Source organism: Lepidochelys kempii, chromosome 2 (assembly GCF_965140285.1).
Source record: "Lepidochelys kempii isolate rLepKem1 chromosome 2, rLepKem1.hap1, whole genome shotgun sequence".
NCBI lineage: Eukaryota > Metazoa > Chordata > Testudines > Cheloniidae > Lepidochelys > Lepidochelys kempii.
Genome location: NC_136381.1, coordinates 16345815 through 16367988, shown reverse-complemented (window position 1 = coordinate 16367988; position 22174 = coordinate 16345815). Strand labels below are relative to the sequence as shown.

General features: G+C 42.0%; 1 protein-coding gene across 16 annotated transcripts in view; it reads left to right on the top strand.

Moving 5' to 3' along the window:
• The window catches only part of PHF20L1 (PHD finger protein 20 like 1), an 82655-nt gene that overhangs the window by 4788 nt on the left and 55693 nt on the right, over positions 1 to 22174 (top strand). For all 16 annotated transcript variants that reach the window (XM_073330084.2, XM_073330088.2, XM_073330087.2 and 13 more), the window contains exons 3-5: positions 18795 to 18966; positions 20203 to 20287; positions 21485 to 21573. In XM_073330084.2, coding sequence (XP_073186185.1) covers positions 18795 to 18966; positions 20203 to 20287; positions 21485 to 21573 — 346 coding nt within the window. The remainder of the gene's footprint in view (positions 1 to 18794; positions 18967 to 20202; positions 20288 to 21484; positions 21574 to 22174) is intronic.

The following is a 22174-nucleotide window of genomic DNA, read 5'->3' as shown; positions in this document are numbered from 1 at the left end:
CTGACTTTAAAATTTGCCTGTTTTCCAACTAAAATGCATCCATCTCAGCTATATACTGAGAAATTGTACTGAGCATACTTAAAAAAATTATATAACTTGCACAAGTCATTTATCTACTGCATTTCTGTCTAATATTGTTTCTTGAAGGGAACAAAAAACCATGTCAGACTAGGGTTCAATTTAAATCTTTCTATTTTATCAACACTCAGGTTTCAGAGTAACAGCCGTGTTAGTCTGTATTCGCAAAAAGAAAAGGAGTACTTGTGGCACCTTAGAGACTAACCAATTTATTGGAGCATAAGCTTCCGTGAGCAACAGCTCACTTCATCGGATGCATGCTGTGGATGAAGTGAGCTGTAGCTCACGAAAGCTTATGCTCCAATAAATTGGTTAGTCTCTAAGGTGCCACAAGTACTCCTTTTCTTTTTGCGAATACAGACTAACACTGCTGTTACTCTGAAACCTGTTATATGCTTAGGTGACTGACAGTCAGTTTGGGACTGGTGAGGGAAGCTTTGTCCACACTGGACAAGGAAGTCAGTGAGCATATTTAAGCTCGTTTATTGCTTGCATGGTTTTACCACTTTGTAGACATAGCCACGATAGTTTCTTTGTAACTGAATACCTTTTATGAAATACATGTATGATACACAGTTACACAAGGCAGTTCTTTGAACAGATACAATTCTTACAATTCCTTTAGTTTTAAACTCAACTAAATTAGTCGTAAATTCAACTCTATTTAGTAATAGATAAAAGCCATCGAGGAAGGTTTAGTAGGACTATTAAGAACAAAACAAATAGGTAAAGGTAATTAAATAAAGGAATGGGTGTATAAATTGCTTAAAATGGAATGCTTAAAAAAGTACACATTGGTCTTGAGGTTTTTAAAAAGTCCTTTTTTTGGTTCTGCTTTTGTTTGTTACAGTGTCCATTCAGGACTAGATTCCGCAGGCACTAAAATGTTTACAGGATCAGGCCTTAGACTGTAAGCTTTCTGGCATAGGAGACATGGCTTATACATGGGTGCTATAAAACTAATGTGACCTCCCCTTCCTTTCTGTTCTTGTTTTGTGATCCTGTGGACCCATTATTTCTCCCAGGAACAAATTGCTAATTCCTGATCTCTCTCTTGTCTGTCCAGATCCTCTCTCGTCTCATACTAAGATTGTATGCTCCTTGGGCAGGGGTATCATTTTGTTCTGTGTTTGTACAGCGCCTATCACAGGGGGAGCTGGGTCCATGACTAGGACTTCTGTGTGCTATAGTAGTACAAATAATGACAGGATGCAAATCCAGGAAAAGTGTGTAGTGAAGGAGACACAGAAAAGGGACAGTTGGCCTATGTAGTAGATGCCAGGTGGCAAGAGCTTGCCAGCGTGTGCCTGTTAGAAGAATGAAAAGGAGTACTTGTGGCACCTTAGAGACTAACAAATTTATTTGAGCATAAGCTTTCATGAGCTACAGCTCACTTCATTGGATGAAGAATGTTATCTTTTGTGAACAGAACTGACTGAAGGGACTAGATTGTCTAGGTTGATTTTTATTTCCTCACAGGGTAGAGATCCAAAGGATTTTTTTCTGTAAGATTTGGAGTGACAGCAACAAACAGGAAGCAGTTCTGTAGTCTTTTCTTTCGGTTTTAGCAGACTGGGAGACCTGATTGTCAGTTTGGTGGAAGGTCTAGAATGGAAGAAGGGGTATGGGGGTGGGGGGGATTTAGTACTGGGCTAATTAACACAACGGAGGGGGTGAAAGTTCGTCCATGAAGGAGGTCTCTCCATGGAACAGATATAGGGTTATATGCCTTTTGGGTAAGGAAGGAAGGACAGGCTTGTGTTTAGTGCACAGGACTGGGATTCAGGAAGTCTGGGTCTATTTCTGTATCTTCCTTGGACTTCAAATGTGACTTTAAGGAAGTCACTCAACCTATCTGTAAAATGTAGCCCCCTTTCCACCTCACTAGGGTGAAGAGACTGTTTGTAGAACACTTTGTATTTCTACAGTGTCTTATATTTGAGTTTCAGTTTTATTCTTACTGAAAGAATACCATATACTGGACAAATGGCTATGTTGAAAAAGAGGCCCTGTATTAATTATTACACTGTGAAAATTAAGTGTTAATATGGAAACTTTAATGTGAATATTAAGGTTGGAGAAAAAAACCAAACTTTGAGCCGTTGTTTAAGATTTAAATCATGTAACTAAAACTTGTCCTTACCAATTTTACCTTACAATTTCTGTAATTCACATGGGATGCAAGTGTTAGAACGTGAGAGAGAGAAGTAAATAATATGTCATTATCCAGCCGTAGTAGTCCAGTTCTGTAAAACAGTGTGAAGTTTGGATAATTTTAAATGTACAGATTCCAGTGCCAGAAGGAACCATTGTTATCATGTAGTCTGAATTCCTCTATAACACAGGCCATAGAACTTCCCCAAAATAATGCTGAGAATATCTTTTATTTAAAAAAAATCCTGATTTAAAAATTGTCAGTGATGGAGAATCCACTTTGGTAAATTTGTTTCAAAGGTTAATTACTCTCGCTGTTAAAAATTTACACCTTATTTCCAGCCTGCATTTGTCTAGCTTCAACTTCCAGTCATTGGATCATGTTATACCTGTCTCTGCTAGGTTCAAGAGCTCATCATTAAATATTTTTTCCCCAGTAGATACTTGTAGACTGTAATCAAGTCACCCCTTAAACTTCTCTTTGTTAAATTAACTAGATTGAGCTCTTTGAAATTATTAAGGCATATTTTCTAATCCTTTAATCATTCTCGTCACTCTTCTCTGAGCTCTCTTCAATTTATCAACATCTTTCTTTAATTGTAGGCACCAGAACTGGACACAGTATTTTAGCAGTGGTCGTACTAGTGCCAAATAGAGAAGTAAAATCTCTCTAGTCCTACTCGAGATTCCCCTGTTCATGCATTCAAGGATTACAGTAGCTCTTTTGGCCACAATGGAGCTCATGTTCAGCTGATTATCCACCATCCTCCCCCAAATTTTTTTGAGTCACTGCTTCTGAGGATGGAGTCCCCCATTCTGTAAGTATGGTCTAGGTTCTTTGTTCCGAGATGAATACATTTAGTCATATTAAAACACGTATTTGTTTGCTTCAACCCAGTTTCTCAAGTGATCCAAATCACTCTGTATCAGTGGCCTGTCCTCTTAATTATTTACCACTCCCTCAGTTTGTATCGTCTGCAAACTTTATCAGTAATGACTTTTTCCCTCCAGGTCATAGATAAAAATGATAAATAGTGTAGGGCTAAGAACTGATCCCTGTGGGACCCCATTAGAAACACAACCACTCAGTGATGACTCCTCATTTACAGTTATATTTTGAGACCTCTCAGGTAGCCAGTTTTTAATCCATTTAATGTGTGCCATGTTAATTTTATATCACTAGTTTTTTTTAAATCAAAATGTCATGTGATCCTTTTTGGGATTAGTGAATACTGTTTCAAATATGTTTGCAACCTGTTGAGTTAATTATTGAAAGCTACCAAATGAGGATTTTTTGTTTTTGAACAACAATTGTTTGTTATCAAGCAGAAGTAGACTGTTTTCATGCAAACAACTTAAGGAAAACAGGTTTCAGAGTAGCAGCCATGTTAGTCTGTATCTGCAAAAAGAAAAAGGAGTACTTGTGGCACCTTAGAGGCTAACATTTATTTGCTCAAATAAATTTGTTAGTCTAAGGTGCCACAAGTACTCCTTTTCTTTTTAAGGAAAACAGGCTTATTCATTATTTCAGAACTTCATCTCTATAGTAAAAAGAAAAGGAGTACTTGTGGCACCTTAGAGACTAACCAATTTATTTGAGCATGAGCTTGAGCTGTAGCTCACGAAAGCTCATGCTCAAATAAATTGGTTAGTCTCTAAGGTGCCACAAGTACTCCTTTTCTTTTTGCGAATACAGACTAACACGGCTGTTACTCTGAAACATCTCTATAGTGTCTTTTCCATTTGTGCTGTAGTAAAGAACTCTTGGTAAATCTATTTTAAACTCAATCTGATTAATTTAAAAATGAACATTTAGTCAAATAGAAATTGTGACTGGATGGGAAAGTATACATTCAAAAACACTTCTACCATTGAACATCAATATATGGTAATTTTATAATTTCCATTTATAATAGTCTGTTGGGTTTGAGGGAACTTCATGTGTTTTTATTCTATATAGCAGACATCATTTTTCTATTAATTCTTCCAAATGAAATGGAAGTTAACATGGCTCTTATTGACAAATCTTTTGCTTATGTTATGTGACTCATCAAAATTTGTCAACACAGCTCTGGGTAGAATGTTTGTTAATTATTGCTTGAAAACCCACAGCGGGAACTACTGTAAGGTTTCAGATTACACTATAGCAATTCTAAGGCAGCAAATTTTGGACCTGGGAACTTCAGTGAGATATTGAGATATGAGCTATTCAATCAAGAAAAAAAAGTTAGAATATTCACACTTTTCCTTTTTCCAGTAGTGAATTTTGGCATACCTATTTACAAACTGACAACAACTGTTCAAGCATCCATAGCTTGAAGATGTAGGATCTAAAATGTTACAATGTGTGGACTTCAAGGCAAATGGTCTTAAAATAGCAGATTCAATCACAGTATTTTTGGTCTTGTTTGCTGGATCCATGCAAAGTTATTCTTAGTTGAATTTGGCAGGCAGTCATTTTAGCAGACACTGTGGTTCAGTGGATTAATAGTCTCATCTCTAAAGACTGGGATTTAGGCTTAATCATAGAATCATAATACTGGAAGGGACCTCTAGAGGTCAGCTAGTCCCGTTCCCTGCACTCATGGCAGGACTAAGTATTATCTAGGCCATTCCTGACAGGTGTTTGTCTAACCTGCTCTTAAAAAATCTCCAATGATGGAGCTTCCACAACCTCCCTAGGCAGTTTATTCCAGTGCTTAACTTCCAAACTGTTAGGGTGGTTTTTCCTAATGTCCCACCCAAACCTCCCTTGTTGCAGTTTAAGCCCATTGTTTCTTGTCCTTTCCTCAGAGGTTAAGAACAACAATTTTTCTCCCTTCTCCTTGTAACAACCTTTTACGTACTTGAAAGCTGTTATGTTGCATCTGAGTCTTCTCTTTTCCAGACTAACCAAAGCCAATTTTTTCAGCCTTCCCTCATCGGTCATGTATTCTAGACCTTTAATCATTTTTTGTCGCTCTTCTCTGGACTCTCTCCAATTTGTTCACATCCTTCCTGAAAGGTGGCTGCCAGAACTGGACACAATACTCCAGTTGAGGCCTAATCAGCATGGAGTAGAGCGGAAGAATTACTTCTCGTGTCTTGCTTACAACACTCTTGCTAATACATCCCAGCATGATGTTTGCTTTTTTTTGCAACAGCGTTACACTGTTGACTCATATTTAGCTTGTGATCCACTATGACCCCCAGATCCCTTTCCACAGTACTCCTTCCTAGGCAGTCATTTCCCATTTTGTATGTGTGTAACTGATTGTTCCTTCCTAAATGGAGTACTTTGCATTTGTCCTGATTGAATTTCATCCTATTTACTTCAGACCATTTGTCCAGATCTTTTTGAATTTTAATCCTATCCTCCAAAGCACTTGTTACCCCTTCCAGCTTGATATCGTCTGCAAACTTTAAGTTTATTCTTATGCCATTATCTAAATCACTGATGAAGATATTGAACCGAACTGGACCCAGAACTGATCCCTGTGGGACCCCACTTGTTATGCCCTTCCAGCATGACTGTGAATCACTGATAACTACACTCTGGGAATGGGTTTCCAAACAGTTTTGCACCCACTTTATAGCAGCTCCATCTAGATTGCATTTCCCTAGTTTGTTTATGAGAAGGTCATGTGAGACAGTCTCAAAGGGTTTACTAAAGTCAAGATATACCATGTCTACCGCTTCCCCCCGTCCACAAGGCTTGTTACCCTGTCAAAAAAAGCTATCAGGTTGGTTTGACACGATTTGTTCTTGACATATCCATGCTGACTGTATATGTATCCCCTTATCTTCTAGATGTTTGTAAATGGATTGCTTAATTATTTGCTACATTATTTTTCTGGATACAGACGTTAAGCTGACTGGTCTGTAGTTCCCTGGGTTGTCCTTATTTCTCTTTTTATAGATTGGCACTATATTTTCCCTTTTCCAGTCTTCTGGAATCTCTCCTGTCTTCCAGGACTTCTCAAAGATAAATCACTAATGGCTCAAATATCTCTTTAGTCAGCTGCTTGAGTATTCTGTGATGCATTTTATCAGGCCCTGGAAACTTGAAGACCTCTAACTTGTCTTAAGTTTCAGAGTAGCAGCCATGTTAGTCTGTGTCCACAAAAAGAAAAGGAGTATTTGTGGCAGCTTAGAGATCAACAAATTTATTTGAGCATCAGCTTTCGTGAGCTACAGCTCACTTCATTGGATACATTCACTGGATGCATCCGATGAAGTGAGCTGTAGCTCACGAAAGCTTATGCTCAAATAAATGTTAATCTGAGGTGCCACAAGTCCTCCTTTTCTTTTAACTTGTCTAAGTAATTTTTAAGTTCTTCTTTCCGTATTTTAGCCTCTTCTGAGCCTACCTCATTTTTACTGGCATTCGCTATGTTAAACGTCCAATCACCATCAACCTTCTTGGTGAAAACTGAAACAAAGAAGTCATCAAGCACCTCTGCCATTTCAACATTTTCTGTTATTGCCCCCCTCCGCCATAGAGTAACAGGCCTACCCTGTCTTTGGTTTTCCTCTTGCTTCTAATGTATTTGGGTTTTCTTGTTACCCTTTGTCTCTAGCTAATAAGTTCCATTTTTTTTTTTTTGTATTGCAACTCATCATTCTGGCCTGCCTACAAATCTATGCTGAGAAATATTGTTTAATGGAAATACTACTGTTTATTTGTAAAGGATTGAGGCTTTTCTTATAGCTGCCTCCTCCTACTGGACTAGGTTTTATTCTTGCAGAGCCAGCTCGCTCCCTGGGTTAGTTCTGTCTGAGCTCTCCCACAGAATCCAGGGAAGCAGTTTCCAGCAGGGTTCATTGTTTTATTTTAAGACGTGCTAACAAAACAAATCAAAACCTCATAGACTCTCCTCAAAGTCTGTGCAGGCCAAGTAGTCCCTTCCCCCAAATTTCCCCCTCATGCTAGAAACCTCAGCAACCCAAAACTTCCTGGCGCTTACCTCAGAGTCTCAGTAACAAAGCACTTCAGACTGTTGCAACTTCCGTCCATTTGGTTTCTGGAGCAATTTCTCTCTGCTGTCACTCCAGTAGCAGTCCATGGGGAGCACAGCCCTTGTTCCTTAGCTTTCTGGAAGGTGTTGCAGTCCCTCCTTCCATTTTCTGCTGCTGTCTTTTGTAAGGATCAGCTAATTAAGTTCCAGCTCTCTTCTCAGGTGTAGTAGGAGGGGCTAATCAGCCAGTGGCATTCCTCTGATTTAAAAGGAATGGTATCCCTTATACCTTCCCATACTTTTCCCCCTCCCCTGTTGAGTGGGAGTTTTGGGGCTGTCTCTGCCAAGCACCCAGTCCTTTTCAGTTCTTGAAAAGAAGCATTCCTATGGTCCTACCCAGGCTGATACTCTTATTTGAAATTTGAAAGGGCTGTAGGGCTAAGTCTCAGTGTGTCATGCAGGTCTTTCATTGTTTGGAGCCACATCAGTGCCACATGTCAGTGACCCAGACAAAGGGTGTTCCAAACACAAGTGGTGTCTGAATGGCTTTATGGCCCATTGTATGGTCAGACATTCTTTCTTGATGACATAATCCTGGGTTTCCCCTACTTGTGTAAATGATTAGGGTGCTCTTGTCCATGGAAGGTTTAGAATAGCACTGCACCAGTGGTGGTAGATGTCTCTTGCATTCTCAAGAGAAATCAGGTCTGTGCAATACTGGCTTGTAGCATAGAATCAGATTAATTTTCTGAAATGCTTAATCACACTGGGGGGACCACGTGACTTGTCGAGGGGCTGATTTTTTTTTCCACAAGGTAAGTAAAAGGTGTTGCTAATAAGGCAAAGTCAGGCATAGATCTTCTATAGTACCTTTATAGACCTAGGAAGGCCCAGACCTGCTTTTTAGTTTTTGGTATGGAGATGTTTGCTAGCACCTCAAGTTTGTCCATTAGGGGTTATACCTTACTGTTCTGCACTAGATTCCCCAAGTATTTTGTATCCTGTTTTCTCACCCTGGACTTCTTTAGGTTTACTGTCAAATGGGCATCTCCTAGGGCTTGAAGAACGGCTGCTAGGTTCTGGAGGTGGGTGGGCCAGTCCTGATTGTAGACCGTCACATAATCTAGGTAGGCTGCAGCATGATGAAGGTGGGGCAATAACGCTTGGTCCATCAGCCTTTGAAAGGTGGCTGGTCACCCTCGCAAACCAAAGGGCATGGCAACAAATTGGAATAGGTCCACTGAGGTAGAAAAGGCTTTTTTTCCCTGGGAGTTGATAGTAAGGGGAATTTGCCAATAGCCCTTAGTTAGATTTCATGTTGTGATAAAGTGGGCTTGACCAAGAGGATTCAGCAGTTCATCAGCTCAGGGCATCGAATATGCATCATAGTCAGAAATGACATTTATGTGGTAGAAATCTACACAAAATTGGATGGTCCCATCTGGCTTTGGTACCGAAATCCCTGGACTATGCCAGAGGCCATGAGATTCCTCAGTTACACCAAATCTTAACAATTCCTGTACTTCCTGAACTAACAGGTTTCATGCTTTCTGGGGTTTGATAGGATTTTCTAATGGGCTTGGCTCCTGGCCCTATGCAGATGTGGAGAGTCATCAAGGAGGTTTGTTCTGTTTGTGGGGAAGACCACTACCTTGTAAGCTCTTGGGAGGGTGTTTTGTTTGCTTTTTCTGCTTATTAACCCTCAGATGGCACCTCCTCACTCCCGGTTTTGGCCAGTTTAGGAAGCTGAGGCCCCAGAACCTCTTCTCCCTCCTCCAGATGGATGAAGAGGATTTCCTGGACCTTCCAGGATTTTAACAGATTTACGTGATAAATCTGCCTTTGTTTTCTCTTTTCTGGACAATGAATTTTGTAATCTACTGGTTCTACCCACTGGAACGCTTCATATGGGCCCTGCCATTTGTCCAGGAGCTTGCTGGGAAGGAATAGGAGCACTTGGTCTTCTGGCTCTAGACCCTTTACTGTATTGTCACATTGGGGTCTGTTAGGCCTGAAAGAGGTTAGTTTGGGAAAAGTGGGTCTCAAGCATTCTAACCTTTCCCTTATTTGAATGAGACATTGAAGGACAGGTTTAGTTTATCAAGACACACTAACCAAGTCTGACACTCCTCAAGGCTGTTTCCCATCAAGAAGCTTGAAAGGGTGGAAGCCCGTTCAGGCTTGTGGTACCTCTCACACTGGAAACAGAAGATAGGGGAGCAGCTGGTTCCCGTCTTTGGCCTCTGTTTCCGTAAACCTTTAATGTATTTTTGAGAGTCCTACTGAACTGCTCCACTGGACCATCCATCTAGGAATGGTAGATTGTGGTCTGGAGAGGTCATACTTTCAATGGTGCCTAAACTTACTGGAGCACCTGGGACGTGAAATTTGTCCCTTGATCTGTGATGACTTCCAATGGAAGGGCAACGTGGGAAAACACTTGGAGCAGCTATTCTGTTATGGTGGAGGCAGAGGTGTTTCATGGGGGCATTACCTCTGGATATCAAGTGGCATTGTCCACAAGTACCAAAAGTGATTGGGCCTATTATATCAATCCCTTATCCATTCAAAAGGGGCATGAAAGGGACCTAGCCCCAACCCTTTGGGGCCTTTGGGGTTACTTTTTGACAACTGGGGCATAGTAAGCAGAAATCGGTTACCTCTTTATATATCGCTGTCCAAAAGAATCCAGCCAACAGTCTTTCTTGGGTTTTCACCTTACCGAGGTGTCTGGCCATGGGAAGAATATGGGCTAGCCGTAGAGCTGCCACTGATTGGGCTTGGGGACTAGGAGTTGATATCTGGGTCCTTTAATTTGGACATGTCTCATGGAATTCAAACCGGGGCAACTGGAGAGAGATGTGTTCAGAGGTGACCATCTTGTTGACTGGGAATGTTTTAACCAATTCAGCACAGAGTGTCTGGTCATCCTGCTGAGCTGCCCCAATGTCAAAGGTGTAACTCGGGATGCTGTAGTCTAGGATGGGAAGGAGCTCTGCAGTGTACGTGGGTAGGGGATAACCTACAGACTGTTAGGATGTTCCTTCTCCAGGGCCTATCCTTTGGAAAGGTTCTTCTCCAGGCTCCACGGTGTCACCTCTGCCTCAGACCTAGGTTCGTCCTCCTTTCTGAGATGACTTTGGCTGTTTCTGTGAGCCTTGGGAACTCCATGAGACTTCAGAAAGATCAGAGTGAGCAATGGGGAATAGGTCCTAGACATCTGAGGGTGGGGGGCTTTTCTTGCATCTGAAGAGTGTCCGGGGTGGAGGGAACAGATTCTCTTCCCAGGAGGGTCTGAAGATGTGTGCAGTTGCGTCCCAGGATCACTGGCCGGGGTAGGTGATCCTATCTGAAGGTGCCCTATCTGGTCTGCTGCCTGCAAAATGGCAGATGCCGTTGGGTACATATGGATTTCTCCATGGATGCAGGAAATCTGGACTGACCACTCTGTATCCATGACTTTGGATCAGACTAAGTCCTGTTGAAGTAGAGTTTGTCCATACCCCTCCACCATGTTTGGACCTATTTTTATTGGGATCATGAAGGGCTTCGGAGTCCGTTCTGTTGGTTGGTTTGGATTCTCCCCTGCTTGGTCAAATAGTACTTTCCATCATAGGGCATTCCCATTGTATGTGCCTGGGTTAGCCACAGTGATAACATACAGGCCCTTCATGAGTGGGCAATGGTGGCCCTTGAAAGTCTGGGACTTTGGAGGCTCATATTGGGGGTAAAGTTTTGTTGCTTGAGAGAGACCAGTACTGTGAATCTTGCTGGGTTGGTAGGTTATCATCTCTTACTGCCATTCTAAGGGTATGTCTACACTACGGAATAAGGTCGAATTTATAGAAGTCTGTTTTTTAGAAATCGGTTTTATATATTCGAGTGTGTGTGTCCCCACAGAAAATGCTCTAAGTGCATTAAGTGCATTAACTCGGTGGAGCGCTTCCACAGTACCGAGGCTAGAGTCGACTTCCGGAGCGTTGCACTGTGGGTAGCTATCCCACAGTTCCCGCAGTCTCCGCTGCCCATTGGAATTCTGGGTTGAGATCCCAATGCCTGATGGGGCTAAAACATTGTCGCGAGTGGTTCTGGGTACATATCGTCAGGCCCCCATTCCCTCCCTCCCTCCGTGAAAGCAAGGGCAGACAATCGTTTCGCGCCTTTTTTCCTGAGTTACCTGTGCAGACGCCATACCACGGCAAGCATGGAGGCCGCTCAGGTAACCGTCACCCTATGTCTCCTGGGTGCTGGCAGACGCGGTACGGCATTGCTACACAGTAGCAGCAACCCCTTGCCTTGTGGCAGCAGACGGTACAGTACGACTGGTAGCCGTCATCGTCATGTCCGAGGTGCTCCTGGCCACGTCGGCTGGGAGCGCCTGGGCAGACATGGGTGCAGGGACTAAATTTGGAGTGACTTGACCAGGTCATTCTCTTTAGTTCTGCAGTCAGTCCTATTGAACCGTCTTATGGTGAGCGGGCAGGCGATATGGACTGCTAGCAGTCGTACTGTACCATCTTCTGCCGAGCAGCCATGAGATGTGGATGGCATGCAGTCCTTCTGCACCGTCTGCTGCAAGCCAAAGATGTAAAAGATAGATGGAGTGGGTCAAAACAAGAAATAGACCAGATTTGTTTTGTACTCATTTGCCTCCTCCCCTGTCTAGGGGACTCATTCCTCTAGGTCACACTGCAGTCACTCACAGAGAAGGTGCAGCGAGGTAAATCTAGCCATGTATCAATCAGAGGCCAGGCTAACCTCCTTGTTCCAATAAGAACGATAACTTAGGTGCACCATTTCTTATTGGAACCCTCCGTGAAGTCCTGCCTGAAATACTCCTTGATGTAAAGACACCCCCTTTGTTGATTTTAGCTCCCTGAAGCCAACCCTGTAAGCCGTGTCGTCAGTCGCCCCTCCCTCTGTCAGAGCAACGGCAGACAATCGTTCCGCGCCTTTTTTCTGTGCGGACGCCATACCAAGGCAAGCCTGGAGGCCGCTCAGCTCACTTTGGCAATTAGGAGCACATTAAACACCACACGCATTATCCAGCAGTATATGCAGCACCAGAACCTGGCAAAGCGATACCGGGCGAGGAGGCGACGTCAGCGCGGTCACGTGAGTGATCAGGACATGGACACAGATTTCTCTGAAAGCATGGGCCCTGCCAATGCATGCATCATGGTGCTAATGGGGCAGGTTCATGCTGTGGAACGCCAATTCTGGGCTCGGGAAACAAGCACAGACTGGTGGGACCGCATAGTGTTGCAGGTCTGGGACGATTCCCAGTGGCTGCGAAACTTTCGCATGCGTAAGGGCACTTTCATGGAACTTTGTGACTTGCTTTCCCCTGCCCTGAGGCGCATGAATACCAAGATGAGAGCAGCCCTCACAGTTGAGAAGCGAGTGGCAATAGCCCTGTGGAAGCTTGCAACGCCACACAGCTACCGGTCAGTTGGGAATCAATTTGGAGTGGGCAAATCTACTGTTGGGGCTGCTGTGATGCAAGTAGCCCATGCAATCAAAGATCTGCTGATATCAAGGGTAGTGACCCTGGGAAATGTGCAGGTCATAGTGGATGGCTTTGCTGCAATGGGATTCCCTAACTGTGGTGGGGCTATAAACGGAACCCATATCCCTATCTTGGCACCGGAGCACCAAGCCGCAAGGGGTACATAAACCGCAAGGGGTACTTTTCAATAGTGCTGCAAGCTCTGGTGGATCACAAGGGACGTTTCACCAACATCAACGTGGGATGGCCGGGAAAGGTGCATGATGCTCGCATCTTCAGGAACTCTGGTCTGTTTCAAAAGCTGCAGGAAGGGACTTTATTCCCAGACCAGAAAATAACTGTTGGGGATGTTGAAATGCCTATATGTATCCTTGGGGACCCAGCCTACCCCTTAATGCCATGGCTCATGAAGCCGTACACAGGCAGCCTGGCCAGTAGTCAGGAGCTGTTCAACTACAGGCTGAGCAAGTGCAGAATGGTGGTAGAATGTGCATTTGGACGTTTAAAGGCGCGCTGGCGCAGTTTACTGACTCGCTTAGACCTCAGCGAAACCAATATTCCCACTGTTATTACTGCTTGCTGTGTGCTCCACAATATCTGTGAGAGTAAGGGGGAGACGTTTATGGCGGGGTGGGAGGTTGAGGCAAATCGCCTGGCTGCTGGTTACGCGCAGCCAGACACCAGGGCGGTTAGAAGAGCACAGGAGGGCGCGGTACGCATCAGAGAAGCTTTGAAAACCAGTTTCATGACTGGCCAGGCTACGGTGTGAAAGTTCTGTTTGTTTCTCCTTGATGAAACCCCGCACCCCTTGGTTCACTCTACTTCCCTGTAAGCTAACCACCCGCCCCTCCTCCCTTCAGTCACCGCTTGCAGAGGCAATAAAGTCATTGTTGCTTCACATTCATGCATTCTTCATTCATTCATCACACAAATAGGGGGATGACTACCAAGGTAGCCCAGGAGGGGTGGTGGAGGAGGGAAGGAAAATGCCACACAGCACTTTAAGCACAGCACTTTAAAAGTTTACAACTTTAAAATTTATTGAATGACAGCCTTCTTTTTTTTGGGCAATCCTCTGTGGTGGAGTGGCTGGTTGGCCGGAGGCCCCCCCACCGCGTTCTTGGGCGTCTGGGTGTGGAGGCTATGGAACTTGGGGAGGAGGGCGGTTGGTTACAGAGGGGCTGCAGTGGTCTTTGCTGCAGCTCAACCATACACTGGAGCATACTGGTTTGGTCCTGCAGCAGCCTCAGCATTGAATCCTGCCTCCTCTCATCACGCTGCCGCCACATTTGAGCTTCAGCCCTCTCTTCAGCCCGCCACTTACTCTCTTCAGCCCTCCACCTCTCCTCCCGGTCATTTTGTGCTTTCCTGCACTCTGACATTATTTGCCTCCACGCATTCGTCTGTGCTCTGTCAGTGTGGGAGGACAGCATGAGCTCGGAGAACATTTCATCGCGAGTGCGTTTTTTTTTCTTTCTAAGCTTCACTAGCCTCTGGGAAGGAGAAGATCCTGTGATCATTGAAACACATGCAGCTGGTGGAGAAAAAAAAAGGGACAGCGGTATTTAAAAAGACACATTTTATAAAACAGTCGCTACACTCTTTCAGGGTATACCTTGCTGTTAACATTACATACATAGCACATGTGCTTTCGTTACAAGGTTGCATTTTGCCTCCTCCCACCGCGTGACTACCCCCTCAACCTTCCCCCCTCCCTGTGGCTAACAGCGGGGAACATTTCTGTTTAGCCACAGGCAAACAGCCCAGCAGGAATGGGCTCCTCTGAGTGTCCCCTGAAGAAAAGCACTCTATTTCAACCAGGTGACCATGAATTATATCTCACTCTTCTGAGGATAACACAGAGAGATAAAGAACGGATGTTGTTTGAATGCCAGCAAACATACACTGCAATGCTTTGTTGTACAATGATTCCCGAGTATGTGTTACTGGCCTGGAGTGGTAAAGTGTCCTACCATGAAGGACGCAATAAGGCTGCCCTCCCCAGAAACCTTTTGCAAAGGCTTTAGGACTACATCTAGGAGAACCGCAAATGCCAGGGCAAAGTAATCCTTTCACATGCTTGCTTTTAAACCATGTATAGTATTTTAAAAGGTACACTCACCAGAGGTCCCTTCTCCGCCTGCTGGGTCCAGGAGGCAGCCTTGGGTGGGTTCGGGGGGGTACTGGCTCCAGGTCTAGGGTGAGAAACAGTTCCTGGCTGTCGGGAAAACCGGTTTCTCCGCTTGCTTACTGTGAGCTATCTACAACCTCCTCCTTATCATCATCTTCTTCGTCCCCAAAACCTGCTTCTGTATTGCCTCCATCTCCATTGAAGGAGTCAAACAACACGGCTGGGGTAGTGGTGGCTGAACCCCCTAAAATGGCATGCAGCTCATCATAGAAGCGGCATGTGTGGGGCTCTGACCCAGAGCGGCTGTTCGCCTCTCTGGTTTTCTGGTAGGCTTGCCTCCGCTCCTTCAGTTTCACGCGGCACTGCTTCGGGTCCCTGTTATGGCCTCTGTCCTTCATGCCCTGGGAGATTTTGACAAAGGTTTTGGCATTTTGAAAACTGGAACGGAGTTCTGATAGCACGGATTCCTCTCCCCAAACAGCGATCAGATCCCGTACCTCCCGTTCGGTCCATGCTGGAGCTCTTTTGCGATTCTGGGACTCCATCATGGTCACCTGTGCTGATGAGCTCTGCATGGTCACCTGCAGCTTGCCACGCTGGCCAAACAGGAAATGAGATTCAAAAGTTCGCGGTTCTTTTCCTGTCTACCTGGCCAGTGCATCTGAGTTGAGAGTGCTGTCCAGAGTGGTCATAATGGAGCACTCTGGGATAGCTCCCGGAGGCCAATACCATCGAATTGTGTCCACAGTACCCCAAATTCGAGCTGGCAACGTCGATTTAAGCGCTAATCCACTTGTCAGGGGTGGAGTAAGGAAATCGATTTTAAGAGCCCTTTAAGTCGAAATAAAGGGCTTCATTGTGTGGACCGGTGCAGGTTTACATCGATTTAACGCTGCTAAATTCGACCTAAAGTCCTAGTGTAGACCAGGGCTAAGTGTGGATGGCCTACAGTTAGACTTCCCTTCTAACTCCTAGGCAATTCTGCCTCCGAGAACCTTTCGGTTGTCTCCACTTCCTCCACAGCAGATGTGTTTGAACTACCACAGGGAGAATGTGCAGGTATTGTTCCAAGACAATACTGTCCATGAGCTCCACCACCATCTTGGTATAGCCATTGGGTAGCTAAGGCCTGGAGCTGTTGAGCTACCTCCTGGGGGCATGCTCCATTAAGGGATGACTCTAACTGAAATTTGTTTCAATAAGCCTATAGAGACCAAGCTGGCCCAGGATGCTCCCCTGCCCCCGCATTTCCTGCTGTCCTCTTTTATACTGTAACTAAGTTCCAGCTCTCTTCTCAGGTGTGGGCAGGGCTAATCAGCCAGCTGCACGCCTCTGACCCCAGAGGAATGCAGCCAGCCAGCTAGCTAGCTACACTCCTCTCACCCCAGAGGAATGGTATCCCTTATAAATTCACAGCATTATGTTTAAATGTAACATTTATTTCAGTATAAGATATTAACAATAAGAATACTGTCAGTCACTTTTCTAGCTAATAACTTGTTAAAATGTATCTTACAGCTAAAGCTGATCAACTGGCGGAAAAATATATTTGTTGATGATGATATTCAACAAACATCACTGGTTTTGTTCAAGTAATAGATTTTCTGAATAATACTCGACCAATCCTACTTACATCATCTTATTTTTTGTTATATCTCTGGCTTCAGTCTTTCATTTTTTTTTGTTCTGTATTAGATAATGGTGCACCTTTTACTAAGTTGTCTTTAGTGTCATCTTCCTCTCGCCTTCTTTTTTCCATATACTATGTTCTCTACTGCCTCATTTACAATTTGTGCCTTTCCTATTGTTTTCCACTTCTCCCAAAAGCATGGTCACTTCTGTATTTCACCAGTTTATCCCTCCCTCTGTTCTGCTCAGACCAATATATGCACCCCAGTAGGGCTTGGAAATTTTACAAGACAGCTAGTAGCCAGAGAACTAAATCTACCAGCCACAGAACAATACAAAATAGGGAAGGGGCATTGTATAGGAACAATGTCTAGATGAGGACACACACTGTCTGCTTTGGGAATGGAAAGCTATGTTTCCTTCCCACATGAGATCAGGAAGTGATATAAATTTGATATCTGGGAAGAGTTTCTTCCTTTCCTAGAGACCTTCCTGGGACCAGGGAACAATTGGAATCTGGAAAATAGAATCGGGTAATTGCAAGTGAGATGGGAGTTCTTCACACCCTGGAATCCTTCTGCAGGTCTGGAGTTTAGATATTGGGAGACCTTTGTTGCTGATGTTGAAGAAAAGGTAGACGGGAATGAGCACAGAGAGAGGAGGGAATTGAGACAGGCCCAGGCATGTATTGCGCTGTCTGTCTGCTGACATTTGCTGAAAAATAATTTGATAAGCAGCAGGGAAGAAGAAAATCCCTAAACTTCATAGAAAGCTTTTGTTTGTTTTTTTAAATTAGGATTTACTGTTTAAAGGTTGCTTTGTCAGAAATTTGAAAATAAAAAAGTTGATAATATCTCTTTCAATTTCCGGTGGCACAGAGCTTCAGGGTAAGGGAATATGCAGTAGGAATAGAAAATGACTGCAGCAGCTGCCACCCTTTAATGTTGAGGGAACATTGTCATTGTTGCAGAACGTAGATTGAGTCTCCTGTTTTGGAAATAGACAGCCTTCCTTTCACTGTAACATTTCTTTTTAATAAATGTTTCAGTAGCTCTGTCCTCTTCTGTTCCATTGTCACTCCTGTTCTTTGGAAGTGTAGAACTTCCCAAGAAATTGTTTCTACGTTAAACCTTGATTCCCAAAATATTAACTTGGGAGGAAATTTCTTAAACTTAAAAAAATCCACCGGATAGTTTTAGAAGGTTCTTTATGTTTTCAGATCTATTTATGTATTCTCTCTCTTTTTTTTTTTCGTAAAAAAATAAATCAGCTGAATTTCAGCACACCAACCTTGTATGGACTTTATGGAACTGAAATAATGTAATCCGGTTATATTGATGGTAGACATTCTGTGAGAAGACTAGATACTGCCTTATTTCTGCCCAACTAGTGGCTTCCTAAAGCCAAAATAGCCCTTAGAAATTCAAAGCTAAATAATGTGGCTTGGATTCCTGTGGAATCTAAATGCACCAGCCTGATCATTATTTATTTCCACAGAAGCTAAAGATTTGAAAAAATGGGAAGTCTTTTCGCCAAACTTAATCATTTTGGTTATACAGATCCCAAAGTAGGGGGTAATTAAAATCCATGTTAAATTCTAACTTCAGATGATGAAGAGTTGTTCTGCTTGAGAGTCACATGTAGTTGGTTCTACCGATTATATGTAAAGTTTGAGGGGCAACTAGAACCTACAGTCCTTAATTAATACTGGTGTTTTTGTTTTAATAAATGTGCAATTTAAAAAATATTAATATTGAAAAATGACCGTTCATTAGATTCAGTAGCGACAAAGTCCGTGGCTCTGAGCTGCAAATTAGCCAGCCGCTTTGATTCAAAAGGGATGTTCTATCAACTCCAATTGTTTTTGATTAGTCAGCAGCTTGGATTTGTCTGAAATCAATGAAGCAAGTATGTGGAACATTTATTATGCAGATTAAGAGTAATGAATTAATTTTTTTAAAGCCAATTCACCACCCCTCTATCTCTCAAGCAAAAGAAACAAACCCTTTTTTCCTTGCTTTAATCAACAAAATTATGAATACAAAGCTAAGCATGAAACTTCCAATATTTAACCCAAATAAGGCATCCATCTTAACATTACCTAGCAGTTTGATCCTTAAATCTGAATTTTCACACCCACTTTTAATGAATGTAGAGGTTTTGCAGCTAGGTATTGTCATATCAACAATTTTACCTGTTTAAAACTTCTTTCAGATCCAAACTAATTCTTAGTACAAAATGTTGGTGCAGCTAACACCACCAAAGTAGTTTAAACTGTTACATGAATACGTCTTTATGAAAAACATTGCTGGAAAAAGTTGCACAATTGACACCTTTCCTTTTGTTGTTGTTCAAGGTATCCATCTCGCATTGAGAAGATAGACTATGAAGAGGGGAAGATGTTGGTCCATTTTGAACGTTGGAGTCATCGCTATGATGAGTGGATTTATTGGGACAGCAATAGATTACGACCCCTGGAACGACCAGCACTAAGGAAAGAAGGGCTAAAAGATGATGATGAATTTGTTGTAAGTAGGAAGATAATTTTTTTCTGACTCCTTGTGTAAATTATTTTATTTAGGCTTGGAAGGGTTAGATTTTTATCAGTTAATGCCTGTAAACATCAATTTTGCCATAAAAACACAAACAGACGAAAAAATATTTTCATCAGTGATAATTAGGGCTGTCGATTAATCACAGTTATCTCTCGTGATTAACTCAAAAAAATTAATCTTGATTAATCGCAGTTTTAATCGCACTGTTAAACAATAGAACACTAACTGAAATTTATTAAATATTTTGGATGTTTTTCTACATATTCATACATATTATATTCTGTGTTGTAACTGAAATCAAAGTGTATATTATTTTTGATTACAAATATTTGCACTGTAAAAATAAAGTATTTTTCAATTCACCTCAAACAAGTACTGTAGTGCAGTCCATTGTCATGAAAATGCAACTTACATATATAGATTTTTTTAAAAAGAATTTTTCTTGGTTACATAACTGCGCTCAAAAACAAAACAATGTAAAACTTTATCGCCTACAGGTCCATTCAGTCCTATGTCTCCTTCAGCCAATTGCTAAGACAAACAAGTTTGTTTACATATACAGGAGATAATGCTGCCCTCTTCTTATTTACAATGTCACTAGAAAGTGAGAACAGGCATTTGCATGGCACTTTTGTAGCTGGCATTGCAAAGTATTTACATGCCAGGTGCGGTAAAGATTCATATTTGTATTCTGTGTTGTAATTGAAATCCAATATATTTGAAAATGTAGAAAACATTTAAATATTTTTGGATAAATGGTATTCTATTATTGTTAATCGCTTGACAGCCCTAAGATCAAAATTTACACATAGGCAAAGTTTAAAAAAAAAGAAAAATGCTGCTTGAGAACTTAAGGATATTTACTTTGTAAATTTTAATTTGTATATTTTGACATGTGATGTAGGTAATTTGTGTTTTAACAGTTATAAAGCTTTAACTTTATGAATGTCAGCAGCTACTGTCTTTAAATAATTCTGACACCCCCCACTTCCAAGAAATGTCAAAGTTTTGATCAATAAACATTTTAAAAATATTTAAAAATAAAGATCAATATTATCTGTCAAAGTTATAAAAAGTAAAAATTGAATTCTTTCAAACCTAATGGTATTAATTTTTTTTCAAGGAAAATATCGCTAAGTTATAAAGCTTAAGTTTGTTTAGGAAAGGTTTGCAGGGCAAGATATTAACAGTTAAAATTGTTTAAAATAGGATTTTAAACCTGGAGAAGAGGTGCTAGCTCGTTGGACAGACTGTCGATATTACCCTGCTAAGATTGAAGCAATTAACAAGGAGGGTATGTATATAAATACAATGCATCTGTAAGTACTTCTCTTTGTTTACCAGGAACACTGCTATTATCTGTTTAAAATCAAAATGTGTTTACATACGGTTTTATTCATAGAATCATAGAATATCAGGGTTGGAAGGGACCTCAGGAGGTCATCTAGTCCAACCCCCTGCTCAAAGCAGGACCAATCCCCAATTTTTGCCCCAGATCCCTAAATGGCCCCCTCAAGGATTGAACTCACAACCCTGGGTTTAGCAGGCCAATGCTCAAACCACTGAGCTATCCCTCCCCCCTATTCACTATGTTAAACATACTGTTGGAAGCATTGCTATTCTATGAGGGGAGGAATGGGTTTGATCTAGTGAGCATTTATCATCTTTTATTTCTATGAAGTTAAAAACTTGGGGTACCTCCTCCACTCAGTAGTAATGTAACTTTCATTTATAGTAGTGAGATGAACATCCTTGCCTCACTATTATAGAACCCTTCACAGTACGGTTGGTTTGGGTTTATACTTATATGCTTACAGTACCTCAATTCTTCTAGAAAACATTCAAAATCTCATTTTTGAGCTTTGGTAATCAGTGAAATAAGATAAATGCAATATTAAAAGGAAAATGCCAGCTAACTTAGGCATAAAATTTAAAGTAGTTTGACGTTTGCATTGTTTTGATTTTATATCTATTGCAATGCTTTTATTGTATTTAAAAATGAATGAAAATTGTTTTCAGGTGTGGGTTTAAATGTACTGATAATACATGGCATCATTGGATTAATAAATTGGAAATTTATAAACAAAAATGAAGCATTACTTATTGTCCAAGCTGTGAGAAATGTAATCATATAAAATAGGTTTTACAGTTGTAGTACAACTGTCCAAGGTCCTGAAACCACAAACACTTATCTCAGTAACGAACTCAACACTGAGTTTTTCATTGTGAGTAAAGAGGGTTTTTTAAGCACTTCTGTCTTGATTGTGTCCCTTTTAATCTTGATGTATCCAAGGAGGATATGTGACTGTAACTATAAAGGGAAGAATTTTAAATAGATGCTCAGTCCTATAGTATTTGCAGAGCGAAAGCACTCACTGATGTCACATACAGGACCGGGTCTGAAATGACTGTGTATTTGTAGCATTTTGGGGAAGTAGTGAGGTACGTATGTTTCTAACTACTCATAGTGATTGCATCAATCCTGTTTTAGGAACCTTCACAGTACAGTTCTATGATGGAGTTATTCGATGTCTAAAAAGGATGCATATCAAATCTATGCCTGAGGATGCCAAAGGGCAGGTGAGGATATTAGGTGTCTTTTCTTGCTTGTTTGTGTTGACTACTAAACAGGGCATGTGGTATTAACAGTGACCTGAGAACAAATTATCTGCTGAATGCCCCATGCAGGAAGGGTCATGTAACACAAATGATTTTAAACTTACTGCTGCCTTCTCTTTAGGTCCCTCAGTATGTTGGTTCACCAGTTCTTAACTTCAGGGGATGCCCTAGCATGTGCTGTGCTAGTGATCTCCTCTCAATTATGAAACCTCTGAGTGCAGTATGCTCTCCTCACTGGCTCATCTGTTCCCTGACCATTCTCTTTCCAGTGGTCCCAACCCAGGACCACATAGGGGCTAACAGGTTCTCTCCTCCTTTATGACCTTTTAGAAGAGGCCTTAGCCCATCAGTGGGCCGCTGCTGGTGGATTTGTTACAATGTCAGATTTCTACCACTTTCTTCTATTAATTCAGAGTTAGTTCATTTTTTTATCTCCCTGTGCCAAAATGGGCAGATATTCTTCTATCTGTGACAGTCTCAATGCCGTCACAGAAGAGAGTAGCACCCAACCAGGAAGGGAGGCAGGTTATGAGATACAGACATACAATCTAAGATAAATAGC